At 43.2% G+C, this 24,718-nt stretch overlaps 1 protein-coding gene across 1 annotated transcript in view; it reads left to right on the forward strand.

The window, feature by feature from the left end:
• The first annotated feature begins 4,942 nt into the window (after window positions 1-4,942).
• LOC311135087 (EF-hand calcium-binding domain-containing protein 4B-like) overlaps window positions 4,943-24,718 on the forward strand; it is a 53,601-nt gene continuing 33,825 nt past the window's right edge. The window contains exons 1-2 of the mRNA XM_084168956.1: window positions 4,943-4,993; window positions 22,845-23,128. Coding sequence (XP_084025082.1) covers window positions 22,913-23,128 — 216 coding nt within the window. The 5' untranslated portion in view covers window positions 4,943-4,993; window positions 22,845-22,912. The remainder of the gene's footprint in view (window positions 4,994-22,844; window positions 23,129-24,718) is intronic.

The raw sequence follows: 24,718 nt of genomic DNA on the forward strand, positions 1-24,718 counted from the left end.
CATGCCCTAAAAACATCACAATGATTGATTGATATTCAGCCACCGCTCAACAATAGTTTGTCTGATTCAAATGCCTCAATATCTATTTGCTTTATTGTCTCTTCCTAGGGGGACTGAAACTCAACGATTTGCATTACACTACCTACAACTAGCCTACTTATGTTTTGTTTTAGTGCTGATAAAAGTAAATATATCAAACCCAAGAACACTCTCAAAAGTTTCTACAAAACAGCTGGCAATGACACAAAACAAAACAGTAGAGCGATGAAACAGAACCCGGGAGCGTTAGTAAGGCCCTCCATGTACATGGCTGAGGACACTCACTGCATCATAGCTGTCACACTGGGGCTAAATTTGGAAGCCTCATGACAGAAATTAAGCAATCCTTCAAAGTGTCTCTGACCTACTTGAAAGCCTTTCATTTATTTATTTGCAGTGCAGAGACTGCATTGGAACACGGAAAGAAGGCATGGGTTGCTCTTTATAAAGTGTTGATGACTCAAGTCTTTCTTTATGACAGAAAAGCCTAGGTCAGATGTGAGTTAATAAGCAAGACTGCCATAACTGTAAGCCATGTAATTTAACATACTCCTCCATTTCCCAGCACATTTATTGTGATGTAGCAGACTAAAAGAACAGTGGGCTCTTCTCCTGGAGCCTGACACAGGGATACCATGGTGGGTCCTCAGGCCATGGCCACCGCCCCTTTCATTCTCAGCAAGGTAGAGGGACACTCCAAGAGTGATGTCAGTCCTTCCACACCCTTTAAACCTGTGCTGTGTGACCATGGCCTGGCGGCGATGTCACTCTCTTCACGCGGTCTGCTTTTCCTCTCAGCTCAGTGAGATGGCTCCCAGGGGTCTAGTAGTCTTTGGTATGTTTCAGATGACATTCTGAGCTTCCTGTTACTCTCCGGGGCTCCTCCTGGGGTGTTAGGGCTGGATGAGTCAAAGCTGTAAACTTTGAGCCATTGGAAGACAGGAGAAACCAGTACTCTCCACAGCCAGAGTCAATCAATTGTGTAAGCACAATAGGAAGGAGGCCTGTAGCCTAGCTTCTAGTGCAATCACCATCACACTCTTCATCAGTGCTGTGCATCATTTACCTAATGTAAATGAACATGAAATAGATATTCCCTGTGATCTTTACATTGGAGTAACATTGTCAATCCAATCTTTTTTTAAATTCAAAACTGTGTACATGCATCTAGCTTTAGAATCTTATTTGGAATCCCACCTGTATCTGTCAGCAGCACCAGACTCACAACACAACATTTTAGAACAGGATTCCCCAACTGGTGGCCCCCAAAGTTTTGATATACAGTACCAGTCAAATGTTTGGACACAGCTACTCATTCAAGGGTTTTTCTTTATTTTTACTATTTTCTACATTGTAGAATAATAGTGAAGACATTAAAACTATGAAATAACACATATGGAATCATGTAGTAACCAAAAAAGTGTTCAACAAATCAAAATATATTTTATATTTGAGATTCTTCAAAGTAGCCACCCTTTGCCTTGATGACAGCTTTGCACACTATTGGCATTCTCTCAACCAGCTTCATGAGGAATGCTTTTCCAACAGTCTTGAAGGAGTTCCCACATATGCTGACCATGAAGGCCTGATTCACGCAGTCTCCTCTGAACAGTTGATGTGGAGATGTGTCTGTTACTTGAACTCTGTGAAGCATTTATTTGGGCTGCAATTTCTGAGGCTGGTAACTCTAATGAACTTATCCTCTGCAACAGAGGTAACTCTGGGTCTTCCTTTCCTGTGGCGGTCCTTATGAGAGACACTTTCATCATGGCGCTTGATGGTTTATGCGACTGCACTTGAAATTTTCCGGATTAACTGACCTCCTTCATGTCTTGAAGTAATGATGGATTGTCGTTTCTCTTTGCTTATTTGAGCTGTTCTTGCCATAATATAGACTTGGTCTTTTACCAAATAGGGCTATCTTCTATATACCACCCCTACCTTGTCACAACACAACTGATTCAAGAAGGAAAGAAATTCCACAAATTAACTTTTAACAAGGCACACCTGTTAACTGAACTGCTCAAGAAAAAAATCGGCCCACGGCTGAATCTAGTTGATGATTCCTGTTTTAGAAGATGTTCAAAGCTCTAGCCTTAATCATCACAAGATATGAGGAACATTCACAAGCCCTAGTATAGTCCACAACCTGGGAGACAGTGACATACATGGCTGGAGAAAGTATTTTTACACCTGCTTATCTGCCGTGAGATGGAGCAGACAAGTTTTTATAGCATCAGGCTGCTTGCCTGAAGTGGAGACACCACCAGCACAAGACTAATCCATGCACCATTTTTTGGGTTATATCTGTGAAACAGCCACGTATAAAACATCACTTTTGGCAGGTTGATGAACATGTCAATTGCTTATTCACATTCTAAAGAATGATCAAAGAATGATCAAGTATCAAGTCAAAATTTGATCACAGGTTGTTTATGGATGCATGTCAGTTTTACTGTAAATTAAATGACTTTGTTTGTCGGAGTAAATACAGTTGCTGAGCCTGGAGATGCTGCTACTGAATGCTAAGTTTGACCGATTTAGGAATTTGTATAGATATAGCTCCATAAGCCATTTGAACCATGGAACCATTCTTTGCTCTGATTTATTGGTCTTTGATTCTCTCAAATACAAATTAATTCTCAATAAAGGCTATGAAAGACTTAGTCCAGTTAACTTTAGAGGATAATTCTGTTTTGATGATAATATGTTCTTCCACATCAAAGACTAATGCAGTTTCCAGAGGCTCGGCACAAACCTCAGTTTTCCGAAAACAATGCCTTGAAGAAAAGATGCATAACATCTCAGTTTCTTATTCACAGAGGCCTTCATACGGTGGCCCTAAGGAGCAAACCAGCTTTATATATTATAAAAGGCCTGCAAAATATTTAAAAGAGCTGCAAAATATGTCAAAGACCTACAAAATATTTTAAAGGCCTGTGAAATAATTAAATGGCTTGCTTCATATTTCAAAGGCCAGCAAAATATTTCAAAAGTATTAGTAGCGATAACAAGTTAGCTATGTCATTAGCAGCACTAGCTAGTTAGCAATGTGGTTAAAAGCGCCAGCTGTCCATAGCAGAGTGTGTGTGGGGGGGAGGGGGAGGGGGAGGGGGGGGGGGTTGTCATGTCCGCAGAAGAGTGGGTGGAGGGTCATGGCCATGTCCTGTGAAGTCCCACACATGTACATACACACTCACCAAGACGTTGTAGATAAAGGGGAGGAGACAGGTTAAAGAAGGATTTTTAAGCCTTGAGACAATTGGATTGTGTATGTGTGCCATTCATAGGGTGAATGGGTGCTAGGCGCACCGGTTTGAGTGTGTCAAGAACTGCAGCACTGCTGGGTTTTTCCAACAGTTTCCCATGTGTATCAAGAATGGTCCACTACCCAAAGGACATCCAGCCAACTTGACACAACTGTTTGAAACATTGGAGTCAACATGGGCCAGCATCCCTGTGGACACCTTGTAGAGTCCATGCCCCAAATAATTGAGGCTGTTCTGAGGACAAAAGGGGGTGCAACTCAATATTAGGAAGGTGTTCCTAATGTTTTCTACACTCAGTGTATTTTGCTGGACTTTGAAATATTTTGCATGTCTTTGAAATATTTTGCTGGTGTTTGATATATTTTGCAGGTCTTTGAAATGTTTTGCGGGCATTCAATATATTTTGCTGTCCTTTGAAATATTGCACAGGTCTTTGAAATATTTTGCAACCCTTTGAAATATTTAGCACGTCTTTCAAATATTTTGAATGTCTTTTAAATATTTTGTGGGCCTTTTACCAAACTTCGCAGTCTATTATTTTGAAAGCTAGTTTGCCCCTTAGGGCCACCGTTTTACCATACTGTTCTGTACTTCATTCTTGAAAGCACCAGTGTACATACATTTTTTACAAGCTATGGTACATGCTCCTCTAATGCCCTTATCTGAATATTGCTGACACTACAACTCTCATACCTGTGATCCGATCTGATGAGTACAGTCACCATACAAATACCATTCTGTAAAAAACAACTGAGAGTGACATTAAAACCCACCTTTTTTATTACCAGTAGCCTTTTCTGTCATGGTCTCACTACTATACCAATGTCTATGCATTGATCAAGTTCCATCAAATTGATGTGTTGTTTCATTTGACACCACTTGGTGGCACCTTCATCTAAGAATCCGCATCCCATATGAAGCATCTTTGCAAGCCAAGAGGGAAGTTGACAAACGGGAAAAAGCCAGGAACCTCTTTCCAATAATTTTCTGGTTAATGACGTTTCTCCTTATTTTGAGATGGAGTAGGCCTAAATGTCTCTATTTTTCCCCACATACTTAGGTTTTTTGATAATCAACATAGAGACTATTTCATTTCTAATGCACTGTCTCAACTGCGGAGAAGAGTAAGCCAGCAGGAATGATTGCCCATGGCAATAAGCAATTCAAAGGTATCTATGGCTTTGAAGTGGAAAACTGTCAGGGTTGTCATAGCTCTCTGTGAAATTATGCTGTGAATGATATTCAGCTGCAAATGTCATGCGTCAAGATCAGAGGTCATGGTCTAATTTGGAGATACAGTGTAAAGGCCTAATTATGATTTCAAAAGACCTAGCTAGGCTAATAACAAATGTCAATTTATTTATTGTTCTCTGGTTAGTGGAGTTAATTAATTATTTGTCTCAACATTTGGCACACTGCATTATGTCTTGAGAAAGTCCAGCTGTGGCGTGGGGATTTCCGACCTGTTCCCCCAGGTTGACCCACTTAACTTCTGCATGGAAAGATTACTATAAGTACAGACGATGCGCGAGTCTTGTCAGCTTTCTTCAAAGTCCCTCCCCCGCAGGCAGTTCAGTGAAATTCCTCCACTGTTACATTGTAAACAGATGAAATACAGCTTGTTGAAATTGTGACGAAGATACACTTTTGAAGTCGTCTACGACTATCTTTAGTGCCTTCACATGGTAACGTATTACATTACTTTATCTTACTTTTTTAGGCTACTTTAGGTAGTTGGAGTGGACAGCTGTCTACAGTGGCGGGTAACGTTAACTTCAGAAAGATTTGACGGATTATCACCCTGGCTTGATATTAACTTTATGTCGGCAACTCTTTCATTGCGGCAGCGGTTTTACTTTACACATAGAAATATGTTATTCTTAGGGAGGAGGAACATTTTCTATTTTAGTAACGAAAGTCACTTACGTCGCCTATAAGTATGACGTGATCAGGAAGTGTTGGTTACATTTGTTTCAGGTGTTGTAAACTGAATGTTTCACATGCCTTGGCTTGATGATCTGTTAAAATAAGCAATTGAAGATTAGCTATCTGTCTGTCTCATAGGGTGTGTTAGGCATTGTGCCAGCCAGGATATGTTGGATTTTCTACATGAATGGTCAATGGGTCACACTTAAGTCCACTAAAAAAGTTAGCCAACATCTTTAGAAAATGCAGATCAGAACCAAATTTTTCATCCTGTCATTAGTTTTATAATATAGCCTGCAACACTGCTTTGCCATTGCATCACAAGATTGCAGTGCATACCTGTTAGACAATTGCACTACAATACTTTAGAATAGTATAATTTATCCACAATGGTTAAATTGAGAGCAGCATTGGGAAGTGGCCTCAACTAGGAAGTGAGTTTCAATTGCCAGTTGTCTGACTTGGTGTACTTGAAAAACCTCTGACCAGGTAAGATGTGCTGGAACCACGGACTGATGGCCTCAGCCTGATAGAACTAGATTGTCACACATCAAGACAGGATGCTGTTTAGTTACCACACACATTTACCTAGTTACTTACACTCCCCTACATATTTATTTGGACAGTGAAGCTAACATTTTTTATTTGGCTCTATATTCCAGCATTTTGGATTTGAGATCAAATGTTTTATGAGCTGACAGTACAGAATGTCACCTTTTATTTGAGGGTATTTTTTGCAGTTTAGAAATGAAAGCACTTTATGTATCTAGTCCCCCAATTTGAAGGTGTCATAAGTATTTGGACAAGATTGCTTATAATGTATTTACCCCTTCACGTTCCTGTACTATATTTAGTACAATATCAAAAATCAAATCAAATTGTATTGGTCATATACACATATTTAGCAGATGTTATTGTGGGTGTAGTGAAATGCTTGTGTTCCTAGCTCCAACAGTGCAGTAGTATCTAACAATTCACAACAATACACAAATCTAAAAGTAAAATAATGGAATTAAGAAATATATAAATATTAGGACGAGCAATGTCGGAATGTGGCATTGACTCAAATACTGTAGAATAGAATACAGTATATACACTACCGTTCAAAAGTTTGGGGTCACTTAGAAATGTCCTTGTTTTCGAAAGAAAAGCCATTTTTCTGTCCATTAAAATAACATCAAATTGATCAGAAATGCAGTGTAGACATTGTTAATGTTGTAAACGGCTATTGTAGCTGGAAACAACTGATTTTTAATGGAATATCTACATAGGCGTACAGAGGCCCATTATTAGCAACCATCAGTCCTGTGTTCCAATGGCACGTTGTGTTTGCTAATCCAAGTTTAACATTTTAAAAGGCTAATTGATCATTAGAAAACCCTTTTGCAATGATGTTAGCACAGCTGAAAACTGTTGTGCTGATTAAAGAAGCAACAAAAATGGCCTTCTTGAGACTAGTTGAGTATTTGGAGCATCAGCAATTGTGGGTTCGATTACAGGCTCAAAATGGGCAGAAACAAATAACTTTCTTCTGAAACTCGTCAGTCTATTCTTGTTCTGAGAAATGAAGGCTATTCCATTCGAGAAATTGCCAAGAAACTGAACTCCGGGATGCTGACCTAGGCAGAGTTGCAAAGAAAAAGCAATATCTCAGACTGCCTATCTTAATCTTTTATTTTTATTGGCCAGTCTGAGATATGGCTTTTTCTTTGCAACTCTGCCTAGAAGGTCAGCATCCCAGAGTTGCCTCTTCACTGTTGACGTTGAGACTGGTGTTTTGCGGGTATTACACTGCTCAAAAAAATAAAGGGAACACTTAAACAACACAATGTAACTCCAAGTCAATCACACTTCTGTGAAATCAAACTGTCCACTTAGGAAGCAACACTGATTGACAATACATTTCACATGCTGCTGTGCAAATGGAATAGACAACAGGTGGGAATTATAGGCAATTAGCAAGACACCCCCAATAAAGGACTGGTTTTGCAGGTGGTGACCACAGACCACTTCTCAGTTCCTATGCTTCCTGGCTGATGTTTTGGTCACTTTTGAATGCTGGCGGTGCTTTCACTCTAGTGGTAGCATGAGACGGAGTCTACAACCCACACAAGTGGCTCAGGTAGTGCAGCTCATCCAGGATGGCACATTAGTGCGAGCTGTGGCAAGAAGGTTTGCTGTGTCTGTCAGCGTAGTGTCCAGAGCATGGAGGCGCTACCAGGAGACAGGCCAGTACATCAGGAGACGTGGAGGAGGCCGTAGGAGGGCAACAACCCAGCAGCAGGACTGCTACCTCCGCCTTTGTGCAAGGAGGAGCAGGAGGAGCACTGCCAGAGCCCTGCAAAATGACCTCCAGCAGGCCACAAATGTGCATGTGTCTGCTCAAACGGTCAGAAACAGACTCCATGAGGGTGGTATGAGGGCCCGACGTCCACAGGTGGGGGTTGTGCTTACAGCCCAACACCGTGCAGGACGTTTGGCATTTGCCAGAGAACACCAAGATTGGCAAATTCGCCACTGGCGCCCTGTGCTCTTCACAGGTTGAAAGCAGGTTCACACTGAGCACATGTGACAGACGTGACAGAGTCTGGAGACGCCGTGGAGAACGTTCTGCTGCCTGCAACATCCTCCAGCATGACCGGTTTGGCGGTGGGTCAGTCATGGTGTGGGGTGGCATTTCTTTGGGGGGCCGCACAGCCCTCCATGTGCTCGCCAGAGGTAGCCTGACTGCCATTAGGTACCGAGATGAGATCCTCAGACCCCTTGTGAGACCATATGCTGGTGCGGTTGGCCCTGGGTTCCTCCTAATGCAAGACAATGCTAGACCTCATGTGGCTGGAGTGTGTCAGCAGTTCCTGCAATAGGAAGGCATTGATGCTATGGACTGGCCCGCCTGTTCTCCAGACCTGAATCCAATTGAGCACATCTGGGACATCATGTCTCGCTCCATCCACCACCGCCACGTTGCACCACAGACTGTCCAGGAGTTGGCGGATGCTTTAGTCCAGGTCTGGGAGGAGATCCCTCAGGAGACCATCTGCCACCTCATCAGGAACATGCCCAGGCGTTGTAGGGAGGTCATACAGGCACGTGGAGGCCACACACACTACTGAGCCTCATTTTGTCTTGTTTTAAGGACATTACATCAAAGTTGGATCAGCCTGTAGTGTGGTTTTCCACTTTAATTTTGAGGGTGACTCCAAATCCAGACCTCCATGGGTTGATACATTTGATTTCCATTGATCATTTTTGTGTGATTTTGTTGTCAGCACATTCAACTATGTAAAGAAAAAAGTATTTAATAAGAATATTTCATTCATTCAGATCTAGGATGTGTTATTTTAGTGTTCCCTTAATTTTTTTGAGCAGTGTATTTAATGAAGCTGCCAGTTGAGGACTTGTGAGGCGTCTGTTTCTCAAACTAAACACTCTAATGTATTTGTCCTCTTGCTCAGTTGTGCACCGGGGCCTCCCACTCCCTTTCTATTCTGGTTAGAGCCAGTTTGCGCTGTTCTGTGAAGGGAGTAGTACACAGCGTTGTACGATGTCTTCAGTTTCTTGGAAATTTCTCGCATGGAATAGCCTTCATTTCTCAGAACAGGAATAGACTGACAAGTTTCAGAAGAAAGTTCTTTGTTTCTGGCCATTTTGAGCCTGTAATCGAACCCACAATTGCTGATGCTCCAGATACTCAACTAGTCTCAAGAAGGCCAGTTTTATTGCTTCTTTAATCAGCACAACAGTTTTCAGTTGTGCTAACATAATTGCAAAAGGGAGCCATTGGAACAGAGGACTGATGGTTGCTGATAATGGGCCTCTGTACGCCTATGTAGATATTCTATTAAAAATCAGCAGTTTCCAGCTACAATAGCCATTTACAACATTTACAATGTCTACACTGTATTTCTGATCAATTTGATGTTATTTTAATGGACAAAAAAAGTGATTTTTCTTTCGAAAACAAGGACATTTCTAAGTGACCCCAAACTTTTGAATGGCAGTGTACATATGAGATGAGTAAAGAAGCATGTAAACATTATTAAAGTGACTAGTGTTCCATTATTAAAGTGGCCAGTGGTTCCATGTCTATGTATATAGGCCAGCAGCCTCTAAGGTGCAGGGTTGAGTAACCGGGTGGTAGCCGGCTAGTGATGGCTATTTAACAGTCTGATGGCCTTGAGATAGAAGCTGTTTTTCAGTCTCTCGGTCCCAGCTTTGATGCACCTGTACTGACTTTGCCTTCTGGATGATAGCGTGGTGAACAGGCCATGGCTCGGATGGTTGATGTCCTTGATTATCTTTTTGGCCTTCCTGTGACATTGGGTGCTGTAGGTGTCCTGGAGGGCATGCAGTGTGCCCCAGGAGATGCGTTGGGCAGACCGCACCACCCTCTGGAGAGCCCTGCGGTTGCGGGCAGTGCAGTTGCCGTACCAGCCGGTGATACAGCCCGACAGGATGCTCTCCAGAGGGTGGTGAGGGAGAGGTTATTTTCCTGGCATCACTCTGCCAGTGCCCTCACCTCCTCCCTGTAGACTGTCTCGTCATTGTTGGTAATCAGTCCTACTACTGTTGTGTCGTCTGCAAACTTGATGATTGAGTTGGAGCCGTGCGTGGCCTTGCAGTCATGGGTGAACAGGGAGTACAGGAGGGGGCTGAGCACGCACCCTTGTGGGGCCCCTGTGTTGAGCATCAGCGAAGTGGAGGTGTTGTTTCCTACCATCAACACCTGGGGGTGGCCCTTCAGGATGTCCAAGACCCAGTTGCACAGGGCGGGGTTCAGATCCAGGGCCCCGAGCTTAATGATGAGCTTGGAGGGTACTATAATGTTGAAGGCTGAGCTATAGTCAATGAACAGCATTGTCTCTGTACTGAAGTTTTGCCTGTTTGATTGCCTTACGGAGAGAATAACTACACTGTTTGTATTCGACCATATTCCTAGTCACCTTGCGGTGGTTCGCTCTTTCAGTTATGCGCGAACGCTGCCATCTATCCACGGTTTCTGGTTTGGGTACGTTTTAATAGTCACCGTGGGAACAATATCCCCTATACACTTCCTGATGTACTCAGTCACCGTGTGGGTATATATACGTCAATGTTATTCTCAGAGGCTACAGGGAACATATCCCAGTCCGAGTGATCAAAACAATCTTGAAACATGGATTCTGATTGGTCAGACCAGCGCTGAATAGACCTTAGCACGGGTACTTCCTGTTTGAGTTTCTGCCTATAGGAAGGGAGGAGCAAAATGGAGTCGTGATCTGATTTGCATTGTTAAAATCCCCAGCTACAATAAATGCGGCCTCAGGGTATGTGGTTTCCAGTTTGCATAAAGTCCAGTGTAGTTCCTTGAGGGCCGTCGTGGTATCGGCTTGAGGGGGAATATACACGGCTGTGACTATAACCGAAGATAATTATTTTGGGAGCTAATACGGTCAGCATTTTATTGTGAGGTATTCTAGGTCGGGTGAATAAAAGGTATTGAGTTTCTGTATGTTATCACAATCACACCATGAGTAGTTAATCATGAAACATACACCACCACCTTTGTTCTTCCCGGAGAGTTCTTTATTCCTGTCTGCGCGATGAACTGAGATCCCAGCTGGCTGTATGGACAGTATATCCCGAGAGAGCCATGATTCCGTGAAAGAGTATGTTACAGTCCCTGATGTTTCTCTGGAAGGAGATCCTCGCCCTGAGCTCGTCTACTTTATTGTCCAGAGACTGAACATTAGCGAGTAATATAATAATCTGCTGTCTCAGCCACTGCCTGTCACCAAGGGAGTACCCCAAGGCTCGATCCTAGGCCCCACGCTCTTCTCAATTTCCATCAACAACATAGCTCAGGCAGTAGGAAGCTCTCTCATCCATTTATATGCAGATGATACAGTCTTGTACTCAGCTGGCCCCTACACGGATTTTGTGTTAAACGCTCTACAACAAAGCTTTCTTAGTGTCCAACAAGCTTTCCCTGCCCTTAACCTTGTTCTGAACACCTCCAAAACAAAGGTCATGTGGTTTGGTAAGAAGAATGCCCCTCTCCCCACCGGTGTGATTACTACCTCTGAGGGTTTAGAGCTTGGGGTAGTCACCTCATACAAGTACTTGGGAGTATGGCTAGACGGTACACTGTCCTTCTCTCAGCACATATCAAAGCTGCAGGCTAAGGTTGAATCTAGACTTGGTTTCCTCTATCATAATCGCTCCTCTTTCACCCCAGCTGCCAAACTAACCCTGATTCAGATGACCATCCTACCCATGCTAGATTACGGAGATGTAATTTATAGATCGGCAGGTAAGGGTGCTCTCAAGCGGCTAGATGTTCTCTACCATTCGGCCATCAGATTTGCCACCAATGCTCCTTATAGGACACATCATTGCATTCTATATTCCTCTGTAAACTGGTCATCTCTGTATACCCGTCGCAAGACCCACTGGTTGATGCTTATATATAAAACCCTCTTAGGCCTCACTCCCCCCTATCTGAGATACCTACTGCAGCCCTCAACCTCCACATACAACACCCGGTCTGCCAGTCACATTCTGTTAAAGGTCCCCAAAGCATACACATCCCTGGGTCGCTCCTCTTTTCAGTTAGCTGCAGCTAGCGACTGGAACGAGCTGCAAAAAACACTCAAACTGGACAGTCTTATCTCCATCTCTTCATTCAAAGACTCAATCATGGACACTCTTACTGAGAGTTGTGGCTGCTTCGCGTTATGTATTGTTGTCTCTACCTTCTTGCCCTTTGTGCTGTTGTCTGTGCCCAATAATGTTTGTACCATGTTTTGTGCTGCTACCATATCGTGCTGCTGCCATGTTGTTGTCATGTTGTGTTGCTACCGTGCTGTGTTGTCATGTGTTGCTGCCATGCTATGTTGTTGTCTTAGGTCTCTCTTTATGTAGTGTTGTGGTGTCTCTCTTGTCGTGATGTGTGTTTTGTTCCGCCTTTTGTTAGGCATTGTAAATAAGAATTTGTTCTTAACTGACTTGCCTAGTTAAATAAAATAAAATATATTCTGAAGCCGTGGATGGTGTGCATGCCTATATATATATATATATATATATATATATATATAATATATACAGTACCAGTCAAACGTTTGGACACACCTACTCATTCAAGGGTTTTTCTTTATTTTTACTATTTTCTACATTGTAGAATAATAGTGAAGACATCAAAACTATTAAATAACACATATGGAATAATGTAGTATGCAGAGTTTGGTTTTCGCCAGGCATTACTGGAACCATGTCGTCCAAGAAGTTATACTTTTGAATCATCTGTCCATAGAACGTTCTTCCAAGAGTCTTGATGATCATCCAGGTGCTTTTTGGCAAACTTGAGTCAACTTTTTGGACGAGATGGGTCCCATTATGCCTGGCGAAAACCAAACACTGCATTCCACAGTAAGAACATCATACCAAAGGTCAAGCATGGTGGTGGTGGTGGTGTGATGGTTTGGGGATGCTTTGCAGCCTCAGGACCTGGACGACTTGCCTTAATAGAAGGAACCATGAATTCTGATCTGTATCAGAGAATTCTACAGAAGAATGTCAGACCATCTGTCTGTGAGCTGAAGCTGAAGCGCAGCTGGGTCATGCAGCAAGACAATGATCCAAAACACACAATCAAGTCTACATGAAAATTGCTAAAAAGCAACAAATTGGAAGTTTTGGAATGGCCTAGTCAAAGTTCAGACCTAATCCCAATTGAGATGTTGTGGCAGGACTTGAAACGAGCAGTTCATGCTTGAAAACCCACACGTCACTGAGTTAAAGCAGTTCTGCATGGAAGAGTGGGCCAAAATTCCTCCACAGCGACGTGAGAGACTGATCAACAACTACAGGAAGCATTTGGTTGGAGTCATTGCAGCTAAAGGTAGCACAACCAGTTATTGAGTGTAAGGGGGCAATTACTTTTTCACACAGGGGAATTGGGTGTTGCATAACTTTGTTTATTAAATAAATGAAATAAATATGTAATTGTTGTGTTAGTTGTTCACTTATGTTCCCTTTATCTAATATTATGTTTTGGTTGAAGATCTGATAACATTCAGTATCACAAATATGCAAAAGTAGAGAAAATTAGAAAGGGGGCAAATACTTTTTCATAGCACTGTATACACCTGTTCTGAAAGGCCCCAGAGTCTGCAACACCACTAAGCAAGGGGCACCACCAAGCAAGCAGCACCAGGAAGGAGCTCTCCAAACAGGTCAGGGACAAAGTTGTGGAGAAGTACAGATCAGGGTTGGGTTATAAAAAAAATATCAGAAACTTTGAACATCCCACGGAGCACCATTAAATCTATTATTAAAAAATGGAAAGAATATGGCACCACAACAAACCTGCCAAGAGAGGGCCGCCCACCAAAACTCACGGACCAGGCAAGGAGGGCATTAATCAGAGAGGCAACAAAGAGACCAAAGATAACCCTGAAGGAGATGCAAAGCTCCACAGCGGAGATTGGAGTATCTGTCCATAGGACCACTTTAAGCCGTACACTCCACAGAGCTGAGCTTTACGGAAGAGTGGCCAGAAAAAAGCCATTGCTTTAAGAAAAAAAATAAGCAAACACATTTGGTGTTCGCCTAAAGGCATGTAGGAGACTCCCCAAACATATGACAGAAGGTACTCTGGTCAGATGAGACTAAAATTGAGCTTTTTGGCCATCAATGAAAACGCTATGTCTGGCGCAAACCCAACACCTCTCATCACCACAAGAACACCATCCCCACAGTGAAGCATGGTGGTGGCAGCATGATGCTGTGGGGATGTTTTTCATCGGCAAGGACTGGGAAACTAGTCAGAATTGAAGGAATGCTGGATGGCGCTAAATACAGGGAAATTCTTGAGGGAAACCTGTTTCAGTCTTCCAGAGATTTGAGACTGGGACGGAGGTTCACCTTCCAGCAGGACAATGACCCTAAGCATACTGCTAAAGCAACACTTTAATGGTTTAAGGGGAAACATTGAAATGTCTTGGAATGGCCTAGTCAATGCCCAGACCTCAATCCAATTGAGAATCTGTGGTATGACTTAAAGATTGCTGTACACCAGCGGAACCCATCCAACTTGAAGGAGCTGGAGCAGTTTTGCCTTGAAGAATGGGCAAAAATCCCAGTGGCTAGATGTGCCAAGCTTATAGAGACATACCCCAAGAGACTTGCAGCTGTAATTGCTGCAAAAGGTGGCTCTACAAAGTATTGACTTTGGGGGGGTGAATTGTTATGCACGCGCAAGTTTTCTGTTTTTTTGTCTTATTTCTTGTTTGTTTCACAATAAAACATATTTTTCATCTTCAAAGTGGTAGGCATGTTGTGTAAATCAAAATGATACAACCCCCCCAAAAAATCCATTTTAATTCCAGGTTGTAAGGCAACAAAATAAGAAAAATGCCAAGGGGGGTGAATACTTTCGCAAGCCACTGTACCAGTGTCAGATATTGCAGCACAAATAAATGCTTCACAGAGTTCAAGTGACAGACTCATCTCAACATCAACTGTTCAGAGGGGACTGTGTGAATCAGGCCTTCATGGTCATTGCTGCAAAGAAACCACTACTAAAGGACACCAATAAAAAGAAGAGACCTGCTTGGGCCAAGAAACACGAGCAATGGACATTAGACTGGTGGAAATGTGTCCTTTGGTCTGGAGTCCAAATTGGAGATTTTTGGTTCCAACTGTGGTGTCTTGTGGGTCAACGGATGATCTCCGCATGTGTATTTCCCACCGTAAAGCATGGAGGAGGAGGTGCTATGCTCCTCATCCAAGATGGCGTAGTAGTGCAGTCCTGTTTTGGTCGTGTGTCTGTAAATACCCTGTTTATTTTTTTATTTTTCGTACATATTTCCCTATCAGACTTTTCATCCTTCTACAAAATATACTTTCCTGCAACCCGCCTCACTCAATGTGGAATGGATTCTATTATTGACTTACCTTTTATCTAGAATCTCCAGTTGAAACTAGCTAGCCAGCTAACTAGCTACTTGCTATTAGCCACAGTTAGCGGTATTTCACCCAGAACATTGGATTTTTCTGCCGGAATAATTTAATCACTGGACATTAATCACCGGATCGCAACTAGCTAGCCGCAACCGAATGGATGTTGCTGTTTGGCTAATCACCACTGCCCCCGATGCAAGCACCAGTTAGCCTCGAGCTAGCCTAGAGCCAGGCCCATATCCCGGCTATCTACCTCTCGGTCTACCGGACGGGAGTAGCCAGCTAACTAGCTACTTGCTATTAGCTATCGTAAGCGGTTTTTCACCATTGTCTGTGGCCTGCACCACCTACCAGCCAGCTCTAGCCTGGACTATTATTCGGCCAGTCTGCACTGTCTGCACAGCGCGTTATCGACCCAGAACATATCAGTTTTTCTGCCGGAATCACTGGACCTTTAACTCCGGATTTATCGCTACCAGCTAGCTGCAACAAAATGCACGTTGTGGTTTGGCTAATCATCCTGAGCTAGGCCCATCTCCCGGCTATCTACCTCTCTGTCAACCGGACGGGACCACCTAGTGTTGACACGGAGCCCCGCCGATCCTACACGACTGGTCTGCCGACGAAATCGTCTGATGTGGTTACAACAGGCTTCCCATTACGACGTCGACCACGAAGATTCCATCTGCTAGCCCCGGCCCGCTAGCACACGCTAGCCGTGGCCTCTTGCTCGCTAGTGCTTTAGCAGCCCCCGAACTACCTCCGAACTATCCTATTGCTGTTCACCGGACCTTATGATAACTCCGCTATACAGCTGATGCCTGCTGGACTGTTCCTTTTTACGGTACCGCATCCTGTTTGTTTAGCCTCAGCCCAAACTGTGTCGTCATTACCAGCTGTTGTCTTAGCTCTCTCAAATTACACCTGTGATTGCTTTATGCCTCTCTCCCATGTCAATATGGTTTGCTTATTGCTGTTTCGGTTATTTCTAATTGTACTATTTCACTGTAGATCCCCCAGCCCAGCTAAACCTGCCTTAGATAGCTCCTTTGTCCCACCCCCCATACACGCAGAGACCGACTCAATCGGTGCCTCCAGTGATGCTATCTCTTTCATTGTTACCCAACGCTTAGGTTTACCTCCACTTTACTCATATCCTTCCATATCCTTGTCTGTACATAATGCCCTGAATCTTTTCTACAACGCCCGGAAATCTGCCCCCTTTATTCTATGTACCCAACGCACTAGAAGACCAGTTCTTAAAGCCTTTAGCCGTATCCTTATTCTAGTCCTCCTCTGTTCCTCTGGTGATGTAGAGGCTAACCCAGGCCTGGCAGCCCTCAGTATCACTCCTACTCCCCAGGCGCTATCATTTGTTGACTTCTGTAATCGCAAAAGCCTTGGTTTCTTGCATGTTAATATCAGAAGTCTACTTCCTAAGTTTGAGTTATTCACTGCGTTAGCACACTCCGCCAACCCTGATGTTCTAGCAGTGTCTGAATCCTGGCTTAGGAAGGCCACCAAAAATTCTGAAATGTCCATCCCCAACTATAACATTTTCCGTCTAGATAGAACTGCCAAAGGCGGTGGAGTTGCAATCTACTGTAGAGAGAGCCTGCAGAGCTCTATCATACTATCCAGGTCTGTGCCCAAACAGTTTGAGCTTCTACTTCTAAAAATCCACCTTTCCAGAAATAAGTCTCTCACTGTTGCCGCTTGCTACAGACCCCCCTGAGCCCCCAGCTGTGCACTGGACACCATATGTGAATTGATTGCCCCCCATTTATCCTCAGAGTTCGTACTGCTTGGTGACCTAAATTGGGATATGCTTAATACCCCGGCCATCCTAAAATCCAAACTAGATGCCCTCAATCTCACACAAATTATCAACGAAACTACCAGGTACAACCCTAAATCCGTAAACATGGGTACCCTCATAGATATCATCCTGACTAATTTACCCTCTAAATACACCTCCGCTGTCTTCAACCAGGATCTCAGCGATCACTGCCTTATTGCCTGCGTCCGTAACGGGTCCGCGGTCAAACGACCACCCCTCATCACTGTCAAACGCTCCCTAAAACATTTTAGCGAGCAGGCCTTCCTAATTGACCTGGCCCAGGTATCCTGGATGGATATAGATCTCCTTCTGTCAGTAGAGGATACCTGGTTGTTCTTTAAAAGTAATTTCCTCTCAATCTTAAATAAACATGCCCCATTCAAAAAATACAGAACTAAGAACAGATATAGCCCCTGGTTCTCCTCAGACTTGACTGCCCTTGACCAGCACAAAAACATCCTGTGGCGTACTGCATTAGCATCAAATAGCCCCCGCGATATGCAACTTTTCAGGGAAGTTAGGAACCAATATACACAAGCAGTCAGGAAAGCAAAGGCTAACTTTTTCAAACATACATTTGCATCCTGTAGCACTAACTCCAAAAAGTTTTGGGACACTGTAAAGTCCACGGAGAATAAGAGCACTTCCTCCCAGCTGCCCACTGCACTGAGGCTAGGAAACACTATCACCACCGATAAATCTACAATAATCGAGAATTTCAACAAGCATTTTGCTACGGCTGGCCATGCTTTCCACCTGACTACCACTACCCCGGCCACCAACTCTGCACCCTCCGCTGCAACTTGCCCATGCCCCCCCGCTTCTCCTTCACACAAATTCAGACGGCTGATGTTCTGAAAGAGCTGCAAAATCTGGACCCCTACAAATCAGCTGGGCTAGACAATCTGGACCCTTTCTTTCTAAAACTAGCCGCCGTAATTGTCGCAACCCCTATTACTATCCTGTTCAACCTCTCTTTCATAACGTCTGAGATCCCCAGAGATTGGAAAGCTGCCGCGGTCATCCCCCTCTTCAAAGGGGGTGACACTAGATCCAAACTGTTACAGACCTATATCCATCCTGCCCTGCCTTTCGAAAGTATTTGAAAGCCAAGTTAACAAACAGATCACCGACCGTTTCGAATCCCACCGTACCTTCTCCGCTATGCAATCCGGTTTCCGAGCTGGTCATGGGTGCACTTCAGCCACGCTCAAGGTCCTAAATGATATTATAACCGCGATCGATAATAGACAGTACTGTGCAGCCATCTTCATCGACCTGGCCAAGGCTTTCGACTCTGTCAACCACCGCATTCTTATTGGCAGACTAAATAGCCTTGGTTTCTCAAATGACTGCCTCGCCTGGTTCACCAACTACTTCTCAGATAGAGTTCAATGTGTCAAATCGGAGGGCCTGTTGTCTGGACCTATGGCAGTCTCTATGGGGGTGCCACAGGGTTCAATTCTTGGGCCGACTCTTTTCTCTGTGTATATCAATGATGTCGCTCTTGCTGCTGGTGACTCTCAGATCCACCTCTACGCAGACGACACCATTTTGTATACATCTGGCCCTTCATTGGACACTGTGTTAACAAACCTCCAAACGAGCTTCAATGCCATACAACACTCCTTCAGTAGCCTCCAACTGCTCTTAAACACTTGTAAAACTAAATGCATGCTCTTCAATCGAAAGCTGCTGGCACCCGCCCACCCGACTAGAATCACTATTCTCGACGGGTCTGACCTAGAGTATGTGGACAACTACAAATACCTAGGTGTCTGGTTAGACTGTAAACTCTCCTTCCAGACTCACATTAAGAATCTCCAAAGTTAAATCTAGAATCGGCTTCCTATTTCGCAACAAAGCCTCCTTCATTCATGCTGCCAAACATGCCCTCGTAAAACTGACTATCCTACCGATCCTTGACTTCGGCGATGTCATTTACAAAATAGCCTCCAACACTCTACTCAGCAAATTGGATGTAGTCTATCACAGTGCCATCCGTTTTGTCTCCAAAGCCCCATACACTACCCACCACTGTGACCTGTACGCTCTTGTTGGCTGGTCCTCACTACATGTTCGTCGTCAAACCCACTGGCTCCAGGCCATCTATAAATCACTGCTAGGCAAATCCCCGCCTTATCTTAGCTCATTGGTCACCATAGCAGCACCCACCCGTAGTCTGCGCTCCAGCAGGTATATCTCACTGGTCATCCCCAAAGCCAACACCTCCTTTGGCCGCCATTCCTTCCAGTTCTCTGCTGCCAATGACTGGAACGAATTGCAAAAATCTCTGAAGCTGGAGACTCTTATCTCCCTCATTAACTTTAAGCATCAGTTGTCAGAGCACCTTACCGATCACTGCACCTGTACACAGCCCATCTGAAATTAGCCCACCCAACTACCTCATCCCTATATTGTTATTTATTTTGCTCTTTTGCACCCCAGTATCTCTATTTGCACATAATCTCTTGCACATCTAGCATTCCAGTGTTAATACTAATTGTAATTATTTTGCACTATAGCCTATTTATTATAACTTGCTACATTTGCACACACTGTATATATATTTTCTGTTGTATTTTTTGACTTTGTTTTTTTACCCCATATGTAACTCTGTGTTGTTGTTTTTATCGCACTGCTTTGCTTTATCTTGGCCAGGTCGCAGTTGTAAATGAGAACTTGTTCTCAACTGGCTTACCTGGTTAAATAAAGGTGAAATAAAATTAAAAATGGTGTGGGGGTGCTTTGCTGGTGACAATTGGTGACACTTGAGACGGTTTGGGATGAGTTGGACGGCAGAGTGAAGGAAAAGTGCTCATCATATGTGTGAACTTCTTCAAGACTGTTGGAAAAGCATTCCATGTGAAGCTTGTTGAGAGAATGCCATGAGTGTGCAAATCTGTCATCAAGGCAAAGTGTGGCTACGTTGAAGAATCTCAAATATAAAATAGATTTTGATTTAACACTTTTTTGGTGACTACATGATTCCATATTTGTTATTTCATAGTTGTGATGTCTTCACTATTATTCTACAATGTAGAAAATAGTAAAAATAAAGAAAAACCCTGGAATGAGTAGGTGTGTCCAAACTTTTGACTGGTACTGTATACAAAAACAATATCTAAAGTATTCCACTCACACACACTCCTGGTGTATGAATTGCCGTGGTAGGAGGCAGAATAATGCTCTGTTTGTTATCACATTTAGTATACATTTATCCTGTTTCCACAATCCAGTAACCCTTTGACTTTTTTTTTAAACTAGTACAGGCTGGTTGCTGTAGCTATTTTGTTGACTTGGAAGATAAGTCAGCTAACTGTATGCAAAGTAGTACAGCAGGTTATCTTCTTAAGTTGACCATTGAAACAAGCCAATAGCTTACATTGAGATGTAGCCTCTGTTTCAAATGTAATTGTTATGGAAACTGCACTAGGCCTGGGCTACTCTGTTCTACTTCTCTCATTAACTGACATTGTAGGTCATAGACTCATAGTTAAGATGTACAGGTTTCTGTTTGCATTCAACAGTGGGTGTGCCATGTGTCATTCATTGCATTATAAATAGCCTATGTGTTTGAGTTGGCGATGTGTCATCATGCCATGTGGATTGTTATCAGCCTATTACATAAGTTCTCATCACAGTGTTCAACTTCAAAGTGTAAAATATTGTCTTTGAGACTGGTCCGATCCCTGGCTCGAGATGCATCCAGGATAATGAGATTCTCGGTCAAGCTCATAAACTGATTAGGCCTATTCATGATAGCCTATTGGCCAGTGGTTCACCATTTTGTTGTAGCCCTGAACTAGCTTACCTGATTCACCTTGTCAAGGGCTTGATGATTTGTTGACAAGTTGAATCAGGTGTGCTAGCAGTGCAATAGTTAAAATGCATGGAACGGCTGGGGGTCCCAGAGGAGAGGTTTGAAAACCCCTGGCCTAGGCAACAGGGTAGTTGTGTTGTGTCAAATAAAAAGTGGTAGGATTACTGGTCCTTTGTAAAAAATAAATATAAAAAAACAGTGCAACTTCAGTGCTTTAGAGTGGAATGCACAATCAAGTGATTGGATCAAATTGGATCATTTAATAGTGTTGAGGATCTCGTCCTTGTTCAGCTTTCAGGGTTTAGCCGACAGGGTGTTCCCTTACTTTGGAGTGTGCTATTTTTTGTCAACAAAATAACCATCCCAAAATTCTGATGCGGAGCATCCGAGATTAGTTTGAGCATGAGGAAGAATAGGGAGCGTGTTTGTGTGTTTGTGTCTCTGACTGCATACATGTGTGTTCTCTGCCTGCCCTGCAGTGAGTCAGCCTGCAGCCTACGGGCTAGGGGGACAGCCCCTTGAAGGCAGTCTTCCATACCAGTGCACACAGGAGCCCATGTAGGCCTAACCACTAACCACCGTGTGGCTTTACCAGTCAATATTTCCAAGAACGGACCTTCCAGACAGGCCAAAGTACTCCTCCAACTCTGGCTCAACTTGTCGCCCATCATCAATCCCATCACTCATACTTGCTGTGGTCTTGATGTGTACCGTACCAAAAGAACAGCAGTAATGTAGTCTTGTGTGGATGCACAACACATGGATTGAGTGTTCAACAATGTCCTATGTTAATGCATTGCATGATACTGTTCTGTAAGAATTCAGTAGCATTTGAGGCTTTTGCCTCTGTGGACTGGATGCTTAATTCAGAATAATAAGTCTCTTTCCTGTTAGCCTCTTTACCCTGAGAAACCAGTAAGAATTGGCCAAGCCTAGTGCCAGCCTAATTGTTTTGTTTGATCTACTGTGAGAGAGAGAACATGATACTTCCTAAGCTAAGCTCATACTTGTAACATCGGCCATCTGCTCTGTGAATTTACTGAATGGGTTTCTATAATTAATATGTATGTACACACGTATCTCTTTGCTCCTCTTTGTCCCAGTAGGTAACCTATGTTTAAGCTGTTTGTCTTCACTGTTTATGGTGACTTCTCTTTAGAAACCATTCTTTGTTGATGTGTTCAAATTGTATTCAAGTAGGCTAACTCTCTCCTTTTGAGCTTTGCATCACTCCTTCTAGACGTGTTGTACTGTATGTTTTTTACATTGTTAGTAGGAATGGGAATTGCCAGGGACCTCACCATACGATATTATCACGCTACATAGGTGCCAATACAATATGTATTGCGATTCTAACAATTCTATATGTATTGCGATTCGATACTGTGATTTTATTCCGATTCGATGTTCCAAACATATTGCTCACCATATGTCTGCTGCAGAGAGACGAGAGAGCATGAGAAAATGAGTTTTGATCAGTCATGGAAATAAAAGTGCTGAAAACCAATTGGCTCCCTATTTAAAAAGAAGATGGAGAGCAAGCTATGAAGGAAAAATACTGGATTTTAGGTGCCGGTACAGCCAACTAGAGCAAAAATAATATTGTGATTTTGTCAAAATGATAAGATACGATATGTCGTCAAAAATAATATCCCGATATGTAACTGTATCGATTTTCTTGCCCTCATCACAAATTATTAGGCTACATGTCATTCTATTGTAATAAGACCTAGGTTATGTTATCCAGAGAAAATGAGCAACAAAAAATGCTATGTATAGAAAGACAATAGTCTGACATGCTCCTTCATTCAGAGAGGGCTATCTAAAGGGATCTATTTTACATTTGCTTCCTTCCTGTCTCTCTCTCAGACTGGGCTTCATCTACTAATTAAAGAGGCGGTTGCTAAGAGATAACAAGCAGTGACATCGCTGCTGAGAGCCTCTGATGTGCTGCAGCCTGAACCTGCATCTCTACTCTGGGTCTCTTCTCTCAATCCCCGTCTAGACCTAAGTGCACCTGACCCATGTGAAGGAGTAGGGGGAGAGAGAGAGAGCGGAGCCACACCACACACCATGGCAGCTTTCACCAGTACCCCCAAAGTGAGTTCCAGGAGCGCTCCTCGGCACGGGGTCAGGGAGGAGAGCCCAGCGGAGTGTGACTGGAAGGACTGTGAGACTGGAGGCAGCGAGAGGTATAGAGGACACCTCACCATGCTGGAGAAGACCCATGACTTCTTCCAGATCTGTGACATTGAGGACAAGGGCTTCATCACCCGCCGGGACATGCAGGTAAGATCACCTATATGGGATCACTGAGTCTGACAGAATCTTCTCATGGGAAGTTATTGAAATGTTTAGGCTACACCAGATGTGCATTATGTATGTTCCAATCCCTACTGTGTGTTTACCTAGTCATGTGTAGATGTTACTTTTATGTCATTATGTCAAGAGTACCAAATATTTAAAACCTCTGACTTTTAATATAGATTTTTACAGTGCAATAAGTAATGGTCGTTGTGTTTTGAACTGCTGAATGTTGTTTTGCCGCTCTGAAGGATCTAAATAATTCTGAGTTGTGGTCGGTTGGTTGGAGTTGTGATGGATTTCTCTAGATGTATCCTAGCCTACACACCTGGTCCCGTATCTCATTATTGTTATCATTCAGGCTTTTGTAAGGGCATCTGAATGACTGCTCGTAACAATAGCATACATTAAACAATGAGGAAATGATTAACAACTGCAACAAATCTTCCATAGACGTTTATGTTAGATTTGGAGACAAACATCTGGTCATTTCATAAGGCTGCACGTGGAGGACAGAGACTGTGTGTGCTCCTTAGAATTAGCTAGAACACTTCTATATCTCTGTGGTGTGCTCATTAGAGATGTTTCTGAGGACATAGCCTCTATCTTTCTAATTCAGGAGAGCATGTGAAAAGAGTGCCAGGAACCCACAACACCTACGGGCATCGAAGAGCCACGCAGACCCACGCTTTGTCATACATCTCCTTCAGCTGCATTATTGTGCAGATCCAGAAGCCTCTCACATTCATCCATGGCAGAGTATTATTTTGATGGAGCACTTGTGAGCCCACGCCGTGACGAGGGTCTCTCAGTAGAATGGATGGATCCCTTTGATCCATTGCTTACGGAAATATATTGAAAATGACCTTATACCCACTCCCCATGTTCATTAGGAGTTGTGGAAGAATTGAAATGTTGTAGTAATGGCAATCCATAACACAATGTATACAGGAGTGTACAGTACATTGCATCTCCCACACTGTTGTCTGTGTAAATTAGTCTAATTAACCTACAAGTAGGCAATCAGTATGAGTGTTAGGCAACTGCAATGCATTTTTGCTGGTCTATACCTATACAACCTGAGCAGGTGGGACAGGAAATTAATTTATTTGCCGTAAGCAAGATGGTTTTTGATTTAGTCAGCTATTACTATGCCTGATAAGACCTTCTTTATCCATAAGGGATCTGAGGGATCTCCATGAGAATCTGGTTAAGTGGCACAAGTTCTGAACCCTTTTTTTATTTACTTTCATAACGTATTCTAGCAACTGCCAGCATTGCCATAGATGTGCACATGTATCATTTTCTGCTGATGCACATACTGTACAGCCTTACAATGTTTTTCACACCATGACCTAAAGCGTGGCAGTGGTGTGTCTCCGGCTGTGAACTCTGTTGTTTTCTGACATAAGGGATGTGTTCAGTCCAGATAAGAGTGTGCAAGGAGTGGACAGCTGACTAGGTCTCATAGAGTTCCTACTATGAATTTCACAAGTGGTTTCAGTGTAAACATTGACATGCACAGCTCACAGAGGTTTTTCAGGATCATTGTGGTCTTTAATATTTATTTTCAGG

Source organism: Coregonus lavaretus (genome assembly GCF_964263955.1).
Source record: "Coregonus lavaretus genome assembly, chromosome: 9".
NCBI lineage: Eukaryota > Metazoa > Chordata > Actinopteri > Salmoniformes > Salmonidae > Coregonus > Coregonus lavaretus.